This window comes from Emys orbicularis, chromosome 3 (assembly GCF_028017835.1).
Source record: "Emys orbicularis isolate rEmyOrb1 chromosome 3, rEmyOrb1.hap1, whole genome shotgun sequence".
Taxonomy (NCBI): domain Eukaryota; kingdom Metazoa; phylum Chordata; order Testudines; family Emydidae; genus Emys; species Emys orbicularis.
The window spans coordinates 216,517,897-216,530,543 of NC_088685.1; the positions used below are offsets into that span (position 1 = coordinate 216,517,897).

The following is a 12,647-nucleotide window of genomic DNA, read 5'->3' on the forward strand; positions in this document are numbered from 1 at the left end:
AAAATGCACTATACTAACTAACTACTAGCTAGCAGGCTCAGAAGGATAAAACTATTGGCAATTGTATTTACAGGGTCTACAAAGGAGCTGAAGGAAGGGAGGACACAGGATTCTGACTCAGGCCACATGGTGGTAACGAGGAACTGGAGATGCGTCGGCCTGCACTGCCTCTTATGCTCTTGGTTGGGAGCAGGAGACCAGCTGTGCATGGGGGGGCCCAATAGACACTGCTTGCAGGAATTTCCGTACTCGGGTGCATGTGCATAGCCATGTGTGGAATACAGATCGGGACCAGCACTTGAAGGCCTACAGACCGTTAGCCCCTGCTGGCGACCTCGGAGCTCCTCTGCGGCCATCCTCACTGCAACCAGGAAGGCTTGGGCCAGGCTGGGAGTGGACAGTGGGGTGGGCTGTACCAATTCAAGCTGCATTGCTAATGCCAGCCAAGCAGGATGCTCTCCCATGCAGCAGAGGGGAATGCAGGGTGGTTTGGGAGGAAGGGTCACCCTCAGACATTTGTACCCTTTACCATGTGGTGAAACGTCCTCATCTGTGTTAACAGTTACCCCAGCTGGTTCCAGGACTGACTTGCTCCCTGGTTGCCTCGCTGGCTGCCAAATGACTTCTCCTGCAGCTCATCTTTGTGCCACAGCTAGCCTGCCCCATTGCTCTGGTCTAGAGATGTGTCTCTCACTAGTGGGCCATGAAAGGCAAGTGTCAGGAATCATTAAAAAATGTATTACAATCTAAAGCAAAAAAATCTGAATTCCCCACTCCCCATGCAACCTTCCCGTTCAAGGTCCAACTATTCTTTGTCAACCTCCAAACCACGCACATAAATCAAATATACTGGCTTAGCACTGATATCTCTATCACTCTTTTATGGTAAATGTCAGGGGGTTGTGAATGATTATTATTTACTTTGACTGAGGGGTCGACAAGCTCAAGAAACACTGGCCTAGACACGGATAGCTCCTGACACTGATTCATCACACCTCACTCTGCGGGGCCCTCCTCCTATCACCATCTCCCCATCTCCCCTGCCTTCCTCTGGCACTGCTCAAACCATTTCTGCTTCCTCCTGTTGTCCTTCCTCATCCCCCTCCCCCAAGTATATCTTCCGTCTCACCTCCAGCAACTCTGCCCCAGCCCTCAGCTTCATCCTACACGCCTCCCTGTCAACACTTCTTCCCCTCTAATTTCACAGCGATCCCTACCCTCCCACTCTGGACACGATTACATGGTACAGAGGTGCAGAGAGTCAATGTACTAACATCTATCCTTGCACAACATGCTGAACTCTGAAAGCACATACAGAAATTTAAGCAGCTTTGGGGAAAAATGCAGCACATTAAATTATGAGAATGATTGGGTTTTATTTTAGTAATGTTTTTAATAGTTTCCTAAATATCTGTAAAGAAAACACTAGGGTTTCCTGATTACAGACCAGGTCTAAGGATAGCAGCAGAGACCTGGTGAGTATGAAATCAGCATGGCTGCACATCAGCCATTTACATTCAGATTGTTCATTAGCTGAATGTGGATGGCAAGAGAAGTTTGCAGAAAAGCCAACGAGACTGTTGAGCATCCAAGGCAGAGCAGCAGTAACACAAAATGGTGCTGAAGTGCACGTCTAGCCAAATCATCCGTCTGAGCTGGACTTTCTCTGGGTTTGTGCTGCGGTACCTCTGAGTATTGGCATGGGCAGATCCCAGCTCTTCACCACACTGTCCTTTTGACATGTGCCCAGGAAGAACGTTTCATTCCTTGAGCTACTCTCACTTCGCTCCATTCCAGCTTGGTATTGGGAACCTCATCCATAGGTTCTGGTTCCTTCCTGACATCTCCATTAGGTGAAGCAACTACGATCGGCAGGGGGCCACACTCCTCACGGAATTCTACCACGTAGAGGCTTTTCTTATCTGCTAGCTCTTGATGGGTTTCCTGTTTGAGGGGTTTAAAAAAAAAAAAAAAAGATTCTATAAATTTCACAAGAAAGAACTGAACCAGGACAAGTACAGCCTATTTGATCTATCTAAATAATTTCCATTCTGTATTTTCCTCCATTCCAATGTTGAACATTGTTTGTCTGCTTAAATGGCATAAGCAGCAACAGAAAGTGTCAGTTTTTCAGATGTTGTATGTAAACTAAAGAAATGATTCCTGGAACACGTAAGCATGTGTAGAACATCCAGGGAATGCGATGCTGTAGTCCTAGGACTGCTGGTTTGCTAGCACTGTAGGGTCATTCCCAGCAGTACCGCTTTCTGGAAAGGCTACTGGCCTATGATGAAGGCGTGCAGTGGGACAGTAACCAAATGTGGCAACATACCAAAAGCACTGTTTATTATACACGTGACAAGGCCGAATAGTCCTATCCTGCCAAGAACTGACTGAAGATTAGTTACATTAAATGAATGTCCCCCAGGAAGTAGCTCTCACGGATGGGCAGGTAACTGGATGTTAGATGTCGTATGGTAAGCGTCCCATGGCCAAAGTACACATGCCATTAGCCTGAAGACACAAGGCAGTTTAATAGAAATCTTGTTGCTTCAATAATAACAAAGTAGCTGTGCTGTCCACGGCACACAATTTTCAAGGTAGTAACTTCTGTTATTCAAAGAAATTCTGTTCATTTGATTTTCAATCTTTCCCCCACCACCAAGAAAAATTATTCATTAAAGCCTCATTCTTCAGAATAGGTATTCACTTATAGCAGCAAACACCTCTGCTGCCCGTTCAGTGTACCAAAAAGAACTAATTTAATAAACATCTCTTAAAGCATCGATACCCCAAATGGGCCTCTCTTTCCTTTCATGCAAACATTTTGCTACTTTTCAGTCCTGCTAGCTAAGGAACATATTTCCAAAAGTGCTTCAGTCAATAGGGCTAACGCTCCTAAATCACTTGAGCTTCTTACAACCCATGGATAATCTACAACAGTATTGTTTAAAAAAAGCTGTAAGAAGCACCTGCAATTCTTTAACTAGACTAGCAACAGATGAAAGTAGAAAATGTGAGAATTGTATTTTTTTTTTTTTGCAGACTATATTTAAAATGTCAGCTGACTATGGACTGGACCACAGCAGTCAGGACTACAGCCTCCTGCCCACTAGTTCTCAGGCACTGTAGCTACACTCTCAGGAGAGGCAATGATTGTGTTCAATACACCAACAGAGACAACCCAAAATGTGACTGACGAAATAACAGCAATAAAAGTAGGATTAAGGCTTTATCTGTTTGCGCTTTTTAAAATGTCACTGACAAAAGCAAATTAATCCCACAAATTCAGATTTCCCCTTGAGGCACTTTATGCTTGAATGCATAAGAGTTGCTGATGGACAGCTGTAAGTGACTAATGACTGCTGAGGGAGTGGAAAGAGGAGATTGAAATTCAAACTCTGTTTTCTCCTGGAATTGTAGAATTCAATTGAACTTTGTTACTTTTGGAACCTAGAATTTATTCTGTTCTATATCACAAAGTATAGATTATATTTCATCTTTTGACCATCGCAAATACGACTGCAAGTACAGACTGTAAAATTTACCTGCTTTGCTAAACCCTTAAAGAGAGCTCTGGTGAGGTTAAGTAGATTGTTGGATCCAGAAAGTTTGGCATACAGGTCTGTAATCCCAACCAGCTTGCAGATGGTAATGATGGCTCGATGGCAATGAAGACCATGCCCTGGAAAAAATCAGATGTAAATGACACGTGAAAGCTAGTAAAATCATTACAACTTGAATAAAAAAACTAGGATACCGCAGACCAGCCAGTGGTAGCCTAAAAATGGCATGCAATTAGATTGTGAAGAGCGAAAGCATTCAGAATCTTCTTTTGAGGATAAAATATTGCAGATTTATTATCCTCCACATTCTTCATAGTCATGTTGATGGAAATAAGAACGGCCATACTGGGTCAGACCAAAGGTCCATCTAGCCCAGTGTCCCGTCTGTGTGTGTGAACAGAACAGGTAATCATCAAGTGATCCATCCCCTGTCGCTCATTCCCAGCTTCTGGCAAACAGAGGCTAGTGACGCCATCCCACCCCATCCTGGCTAATAACCATTGATGGACCTATCCTCCATGAATTTATCTAGTTCTTCTTTGAACCCTGTTATAGTCTTGGCCTTCACAACATCTTCTGGCAAGGAGTTCCACAGGTTGACTGTGCGTTGTGTGAAGAAATACTTCCTTTTGTTTGTTTTAAACCTGCTGCCTATTAATTTCATTTGGTGACCCCTAGTTCTTGTGTAATGAGAAGGCATAAATAACACTTATTTACTTTCTCCATACCAGTCATGATTTTATAGACATCTATCATATCCCCCTTTAGTCCTCTCTTTTCCAAGCTGAAAAGTCCCAGTCGTATTAATCGCTCCTCATATGGAAGCTGTTCCATATCCCTAATAATTTTTGTTGCCCTTTTCTGAACCTTTTCCAATTCCAATACATCTTTTTTGAGATGGGGCGACCACATCTGCACACAGTATTCAAGATGTGGGCATACCAAGGATTTATAGAGGCAATATGATATTTTCTGTGTTATTATCTATCCCTTTTTTAATGATTGCCAACATTCTGTTCACTTTTTTGACTGCCACTGCACATTGAGTGGATGTCTTCAGAGAACTATCCACAATGACTCCAAGATCTCTTTCTTGAGTGGGAACAGCTAATTTAGACCCCATCATTTTATATGTATAGTTGGGATTATGTTTTACAATGTGCATTACTTTGCATTTATCAACATTGAATTTCATCTGCCATTTTGTTGCCCAGTCACCCAGTGTTGTGAGATCCTTTTGTAACTCTTCGCAGTTGGCCTGGGACTTAACTATCTTGAGTAGTTTTGTATCATCTGCAAATTTTGCCACCTCTTTACCTCTTTTCCAGATCATTTATGAATATGTAGAACAGCACTGGTCCCAGTACAGACCCTGGGGGACACCGCTATTTACCTCGCTCCACTATGAAAACTGACCACTTATTCCTACTCTTTTCTTCCTATCTTTTAATCAGTTACTGATCCAGGAGAGGATCTTCCCCCATATCCCATGACTGCTTATTTTGCTTGAGACCTTTTGGTGAAGGACCTTGTCAGAGGGTTTTTGAAAGTCCAAGTACACAATATCCACTGGGTCACGCTTGTTGACCCCTTCAAAGAATTCTAGTAGATTGGCGAGGCATTCAAAGAAAAACAAGCTGAGTAGTTGGGTGGATGGATATAAACTTTGTATTGATTCTATTACATAATTATAATGCATTAGTACTAATTGCAAATGTTTTACTAAAACTTGCTGTATTTTACTGAAAGGTTTTTTTCTTTTTTTTTGATTTTGCGCTAGTTCTCCAGTAAGATCTGTTTCATGTGACCTAGGTCTATAAATCTTTAAAACCTGTGTGCAATAGATTTAAATATTTTATTTAAAACCTGCAAACACAGCTCTTATAGATTACTCCACTCTGCGGGACAGTCTTGTTGCTGAGTAAATGGGGGGAAAAAAATCTATTACAATACTGCAGGCTTTACTACATTAACATTTTCTTCTTCTTTTAACCTATAATTGGAAAACAAATTATACTCATCTGACGCTATTCTTCCGCCGTTTGAGAAAGCGTTGATTTTATGCTCAAAGACAGAATAAATTACATCTGAATGGTCTTTGAAAGGTTATAAATCCTTTTCATTTGTTAATGGTCCACAATATTCCATTTCCCTGGCTTTGTTTCTTGTCTTTCTCCCACCTTAGTCCAAATACAGCTTTCTGTAGGTTTTTAATGGATGAAAATCAGTCTTGCAATTTAGACAATCAACCACAGGCCAAGATTTGTTCCCAACATAAATTGAGCCCAAGTATTCCATCTTCAAAGCAGCAGCTCTGTAAGTGTGAGGGTGGGGATGGGCTCTGGAGAGCTCCACATTAGGTTATCGCAGGTTAATCAGTGGAGCCACTTAAAAGCATAGCTTTTAAAGGAGCCTAAAAACTACTGAACATTTGTCACATGCCAAACAAAGATATAAGCTAGTCATAAAAGGAAGCCATTTGAAGTTAATTCCTGGTAATAAAATAAACGTTCCGGGCTCTAACTAATAAAACTCAAGTACAACATGTTAATGGAATAAACTCTTACATTCTCTGGGTAACTAACCAAATACAGATCAGAAGGTAAGAAAATACTGGCACCCTCAAATATAACTTAAATGAATTTTTTAAAGCAAAGTTTGCATTTAGGTTTTAACTGTCTCCATAATAAAAAGTTCTCTTTAACCACAGACTTTTGATTGTCTAATATTTACTATTAGACTATGAGAATTAGATGTTACATATACGTTCTAACAAATTACAGTTATGAAGGTAGCTTAGCTAAGGAAAGTAAGAAATTAAGAAGAGAAAAAAACTAATATACTCAAAACAATATTGAGCTTAGTTTACAAATTTTGTACTAAAAATCTCAAAATTTTTGTCTTTTGTGACCATTTATTGAGAGAAATGCTGTAAATTAATGGGAAAGGAGTTTATAAAGTACCTCACCAACTTTAATACTGCAAAACAAGAGGCTTCAGGACACAGAAATAGGAGCTAGAGTGCTGTTACCAAGTAGGGAGAACAGATACCTTAATGGAAGATGAATCTGTATATGCCTTGCCTCATGGCATTGTTACTACAGTGGAGGTTTTGAAGTGTTGTAACTTTTCCTCTATATTAAAGATAGCCATAGGATATTGCTATAGTGCTTCATGGCCATATTGCTGCATTTTACAAATTATTTGGCATTTTGCCTGTTCAGTTAATCTTAGAAATTAGCTTACAAGTCATACACCTATTTCACTGTGACTATTCTTGTAGGTTACAATCATGACTGTTTTAATGGGGAAGAAAGCTTACTCTGTTAAAGCTTTGGATTTAGCTTCTGTAATGCTAAGCATGGGTTGAGGTAGCATATGAATAGTAGGACTTTAAACATCTATAGAACCCCACAGATACCATTAGCTAATATGGCCAAGGAACCAGCATAGACACGAGATTTGTAACACTGATTTACAACAACATTCTGACAATTTTTATATTTTTATATATATATATATATATATATATATATATATATATATATATACACGCACACACACACACACACACACTTGATCTAATATTTTAAATGTTAAATTAGAATTATACTTCTAATTTAATCCCAAATGGGGTTTGTCCAGAACATAGTAGTCACTAGTATGAATATTTCATGCAGCGTTGAAAATGCTTCAAGAAATGTGTGACCTAGACCAATCAGTTAAAAAATAGGAAGAGGAGATTGTTTTCTCTAGCAAAGGATACTTGAATATGTATGAATGTTTTGTGCAATTAGAACTGCAGACACAATACAAAGAGAAGATATAACACAAAGCATATTGTATAGAAAAAAAATCAACAAATGCTATAACTGGATGAGAAAGAAAATGAAATCTTGTGTAGTCTAAAAATAATCAAAGAGCAGTAAACGTCCTTTTGGGTAACGCTTCAGAGCAAAGAATGGATACTGTATTGCTAGAGCAATAATGAAATCAAACACTTGTATATTGCAACAAGCGACACTGTCTGACAGCTGAGGGAATACTATAAAAGTTGTCTGGCTGTGCATATTCACATTCCTTCCAGGATGAAATGTCACACGGACAGGCCAAATATAAGAGTGCTAAAACATATTTCTTAATCAAGTTTTTATTTCTGGTATATTTTCTACTCTGTAAATTGCCAATAAATGCTATTTTTGCTTACTATAAACAGAATACGGCTTTGATTTTTATAACTGGATCTAGAATTCTTCTAGAGAAGTGTTATGGAAGGACTGGTAGGTACCATTCTGGGGTCAGGAGGAAGGCCAAATGATCCAAAGGCACAAAGCATTATTATGGATTCATGATCTCATCCTATTGGGAAAGAATAGGCCATACTGTTTAATGTGGGACACAGGCAGATGTATACATTTAGGGGGAGGTTTTTAAGGACACAAATGGGAGTATGGCACCCATCTCCCCTTACACACATACGTACACAGAACAAAAAACATACATCTACATTTCCTGCTATAAGCATGATCTGTCAGGGGTTATCACATATACGAAGAATGGGCAGGGTGTCAGTCGGACGTTAAACTACTGGAGGACCATTTCTGGAAGAAACGTTAGATGGGGAAAAGGGTAGGCTTTGTTTTGCGATCGACCAATCATAACACAGGAGGATATCTGAGACAGCTTGGGGCTGACAGCCAACAGCCAATGCAAGCAAAGCAGTGTCTACACAGACACTGCGTCGCCCAAGCTACATTGACAGAAAGTGCTACGCCGCTCGTGGAAGTGGAGTTATAATGTTGGTGTAGAGGGCCACTTACTTCGGCGGAAGCAGCATTGTATGCAGACACTCGCATAATTAGGTCGCTGTAAGCTGCCTTATGTTGACCTAACTCTGTAGTACAGACCAAGCCTGACTGTAAAAGATAAAACAGGGTCACAAGAGAATTTTTCAGCTCTGCTGTTTGAACTCTTACAGGCCCAGAGACTCTGAATTGAACCGAGAGCTCACCCAGGTTTATCCCTGGATTTGCCCTGAAAGACATTTCAAATTGACAGATCATTACAAATATGTCACTCTTGGGATTTGGATCACAACTCATTTGTGTGTATGTGTTTGCTCTCTGTAAATAACACTTCTTTTTCCTAGTTAATAAACCTTTAGCTAGTTTATTACAGGATTGCTACAGACGCTGTCTTTGGTGTAAGATCTGGGGTACCAACTGACCTGGGATAAGTGACTGGTCTCTTGGGACTGGGAGCAACCTGAATGTGGTGTGATTTTTTATGTAAGTGACCATTTATCACTAAATCCAGCTTGCCTGGGTGGCAAGGCAGACTGGAGAGTCTAAGGAGACTGTCTGACTCCAGGGTAAAACTGCTATAGTGATCTAGGAGTTCCCATTTGTTACTGGCTTGGTGAAATCTAATTATAGAACACACTACCAATTTGGGGTGTCAGTCCTGTTTCTGACAGTCTGTCCTGAGATAGGCACTCATGGTTGTGAGCCACTCCAGACAGCATGACAGAGATAAGGAAGGAATGTCTTGTTTTGTTTCTCATAGGGAGAATCTAATTGTTCCAAATGAGAGCTTTACATTGATATTTTACATTAATAACAGCATTTGTTCATAACAGTTTGCTCAAGTGTTTAGTTCAGTAGCATTCCTGCTGGTGTTTGGACATTTTTGCTTTAAAATATTGCAAGGGATATTGAGATTTCTTTGTACTGACTAGCCTGGAACACTACAGGGAAAATTTTACTTATTTATAAACTTATAACCTCATTAAATTCAATGGAGCCGTAGGAATCTAAATGCGGGGGACAATTTGACTCTGTATCTGCTGCTTTATAAATAATATTCTAACCCACATTAAGATTTCACTTTCACATTAACAGAAGTCTTACTGAAAAAATAAGTTTTTCACCCTACAAAAGTAGTATAGGATTCACACTAATTTTTAGATGCTAACAGAATGCATGTTATGCTAATAACTTTGTATATTAGCAACTGTTGTAATATGACAGTACAGAACAAACATGTAAGCAACAAAATCAAACGGTACTTGCAAAGCTTCAACGTACCAGCCTACTAAAAATATTGTTAATCTGTGAATATTGAAATAATTAAGCAACTGAACACAATGGGCAGTATTTCTGGACTATTGCAGGCCTCTGGCTTACTGTGAACCAATTCCCAAGTGATTTCTACTACTCAGAAAACATAACCCTTGAGAACACATTGGTAGTTGGAAACTTATTGCTATCATGAAATGGGGGTTATAAACAAAGAAGGGACCATATAGCTGTATTTGTATCCCTACTGTCTATTGCAGTTAGAGCACTGATTAGTCACTCAGCAGTAGTCTAAACCTGTCCTCTATGAATGTGATTTCCTTTATTGACTGTATTTGTTCACCTCTGAAAGCAGTCATAAACAACTCAAATTATGTCCTTCCAGATTAAGTCAGGTCTATGCCAGAAACTATAAATTTGGCCGTTACTGCCAATTTATGACATAATGAATGTTTGTTTGTTTTTAAAATAGAAGGTACTTAGAATATAAAACTAAATATGTTGAAAATAAACAACAATAAGCTGAATGGCTGCATGTTAAAATGCTAAGAGTTTAAACAAGCCCCTCCTAAAGATATCTGTGTTACAGTCTACGTTAGTGAGACGTCAGAACATACGGCCGGAGTGCATCCAGACATGGTCAGGGGTTGGTATAAGTACGTGAGGTCTGGGAATTAGGTAAGTCATGAGAAAGAACGGTTACCCACCCTACAATAAAACTGTGGTTCTTCCAAGTGCTGCAGGCAGCGCGGATCCTGCAGCAGGTGTGCACACGCCTCGTGCACGCGATATCAGTGTCTTTTGAACAGCAGCGTGTGTCGTGGCTGCACATGGCCTGTGCCTCCTAGTGGGAGGGCAGGACTCTCCTTCAGCGCCCGCGCAGACTGCAGCCCTGGTTAGCTGAGGACTCAAAGTGGAATAGAGGGCAGGTTGTGGGATCTACACTGACAACCACCTCTCGCAGAACCCATAGGGTAGGTGACGTTTTTTTCTTCCAGCATGTGTGAGCGTGGCTCTCCAAAGGGTCTCAGAGTTCCACCTGAAACAATCAGTTAAAAGAAAGGGGTAAGGCAGCTCCCAAAGGCGGTGGCAGCCTTAGCCAGCACTGCCATCAACCCCACTGCCCCTGTGAGGGCACAGGGTGTACGGTGGAGGACACTGACTACAGGTGGCCTCTGGCATACCGGGGGCTTCTCCTGGGTCAGTATTTGGACGGTCAGCCCCAACAGTAAGGTGATGTCCTCTGGCTCTGCTTGGTTTATGTGGTTTCCGATGAGGAAGTCGGTATTCCGAAACACCGAAGACCGGCACAGCCCTTGAGTCTTTCAGCGAATGGAGAGCGTTGTCTGTTCTGCTGCTAAAGACCTTCCCATCCCTTCAAAGGGCAGATCCTCTCTGGGGGCTTGAACTGCCGTTGATATACTGGACGTTAGAACCCATGATCTTGCCTCATCATGACAGACATGGGCACTGACCTCGCAGCTGTGTCGGACGATGGCCACGATTTTAGTGACCATTTGGCCCACCCATGATTTCTTTTAGCTTCTCTCTGTTCTCCTGTGGGATCTGAGACAGGAAGGGAGCGACCCTTACCTAAGTGAGGAAGTTATGTTTTGCAAACAAGGCCTGGTAGTTTGCAACCCGGCGCGGCAGTGAGGTAGAGGAGAATGCTTTGTGCCCAAAGAGGTCTTTACCCTTAGCCGTGCCCTTTGCAGACTTTGACTTCTCCTGCACTAATACCACCACTGGGGATCCTGGTTTTGAGTGGGCCTAGAAATGTTCAAAGCCCTTCACGACACCTGGTATCTCTCTTCCACTCATTTAGAGTCCAGGATCTCTGAAACATCGGACAGGAGATTTTGGAATGCCTTGAGTTCATCCGTGCTCAGCGTAGGGGTTGGTGTAACTGTCAGGCAATGAGGCTCGGTCCTCAGGTGGAGACGGGGGTTGCGGCTGTCTCTCCACTATCTCCTGCTTGTGTGGAGCAATGGCCAGCTCCTGTGTGGGTGGCCTGGCTAACGATGCCCCTGGAGAACAGGGTCTCCTCCTTGTCCAGGATGTGCAAAAGGCAATCTGCTCCAGGACACATGCAGCGATGGTCCCCAATAAGACCAATATGGCCAAAAAAGCATACTGTGGGGTACTGGCCTGGCCGATGTTGTGGCTGGCCCAGTGCAAGTCTCACCTTATCTACTGAAGGGCCCTTGTTTAGAGCCCCGCAGTACTCTCCTGGGGGTCACCCTCTAAGGGTAGGGGAGAGGGACTCCCACTTGATGCCAGTGAGGAGGAGTAGGTCGGCAGGGTGAAGAGGAGCATGTCTCTGAAATGCTGGTGTCAGGGAGTGACACAGACTCAGTGCTCGTCCCCACTTTGGTGCAGAGGATGTCCCCTCCAGAGACCAATTCCTCCACAGACAGCTCCTTGGCACTGGGTTGGATTTGGCTCTCTTTTTTTGGAACAATCCCAGTGTTGATGGAGGGTCTCAGATGTTTTGTCTTTGGAGAAGTAGTGTTTTGTACCCTTCTTACTAGATGATTCTGCATGGTCTTTACATCGTCTGGCTTGGCCTCTCGGCATCAGCCTTTCCATCATGAGCATAGGTGCTGCACCTACTGCTGGGGCTTTGTTGATGACCCTTTTGCTGCTTTTTCCTCCCTGATCCCAGGATATGGTGTGTGTTCCAGGGAATGCAGGTGGAGGCTCATTCTAAGCTCTGCTTTTGTGCTTGCTGTTTCCTCTGGGTCCAAAGTGACTCACATGGATTGTTCTAGCAGGTGTAACTTGAGCTGAGTGTCCCTGGACGTGTGGGTCCCTGAGGACAAGGACAGGTATATGGTCCTTCCCAGGCAGGAGAAGCACTGGCTGTGCCTGTCAGCGAGGGGGATGAGTTCATCTCAAGATGGGCAGGAACCCCGATCGCTTAGACAGCCATGAGATGTGGCGGCCAGCACGAAGCCCCAAACCCGTTGTAAGGGGGTACTGGAGCGTTTCTGCTTCTTTGTTT

The 12,647-nt window shown here is 42.3% G+C and overlaps 1 protein-coding gene across 1 annotated transcript in view; it reads right to left on the minus strand.

The window, feature by feature from the left end:
• Positions 1-1,385: 1,385 nt before the first annotated feature.
• MRPS5 (mitochondrial ribosomal protein S5) overlaps positions 1,386-12,647 on the minus strand; it is an 81,592-nt gene continuing 70,330 nt past the window's right edge. The window contains exons 10-11 of the mRNA XM_065401248.1: positions 3,549-3,685; positions 1,386-1,944 (exon numbers count right to left, since the gene is read on the minus strand). Coding sequence (XP_065257320.1) covers positions 1,720-1,944; positions 3,549-3,685 — 362 coding nt within the window. The 3' untranslated portion in view covers positions 1,386-1,719. The remainder of the gene's footprint in view (positions 1,945-3,548; positions 3,686-12,647) is intronic.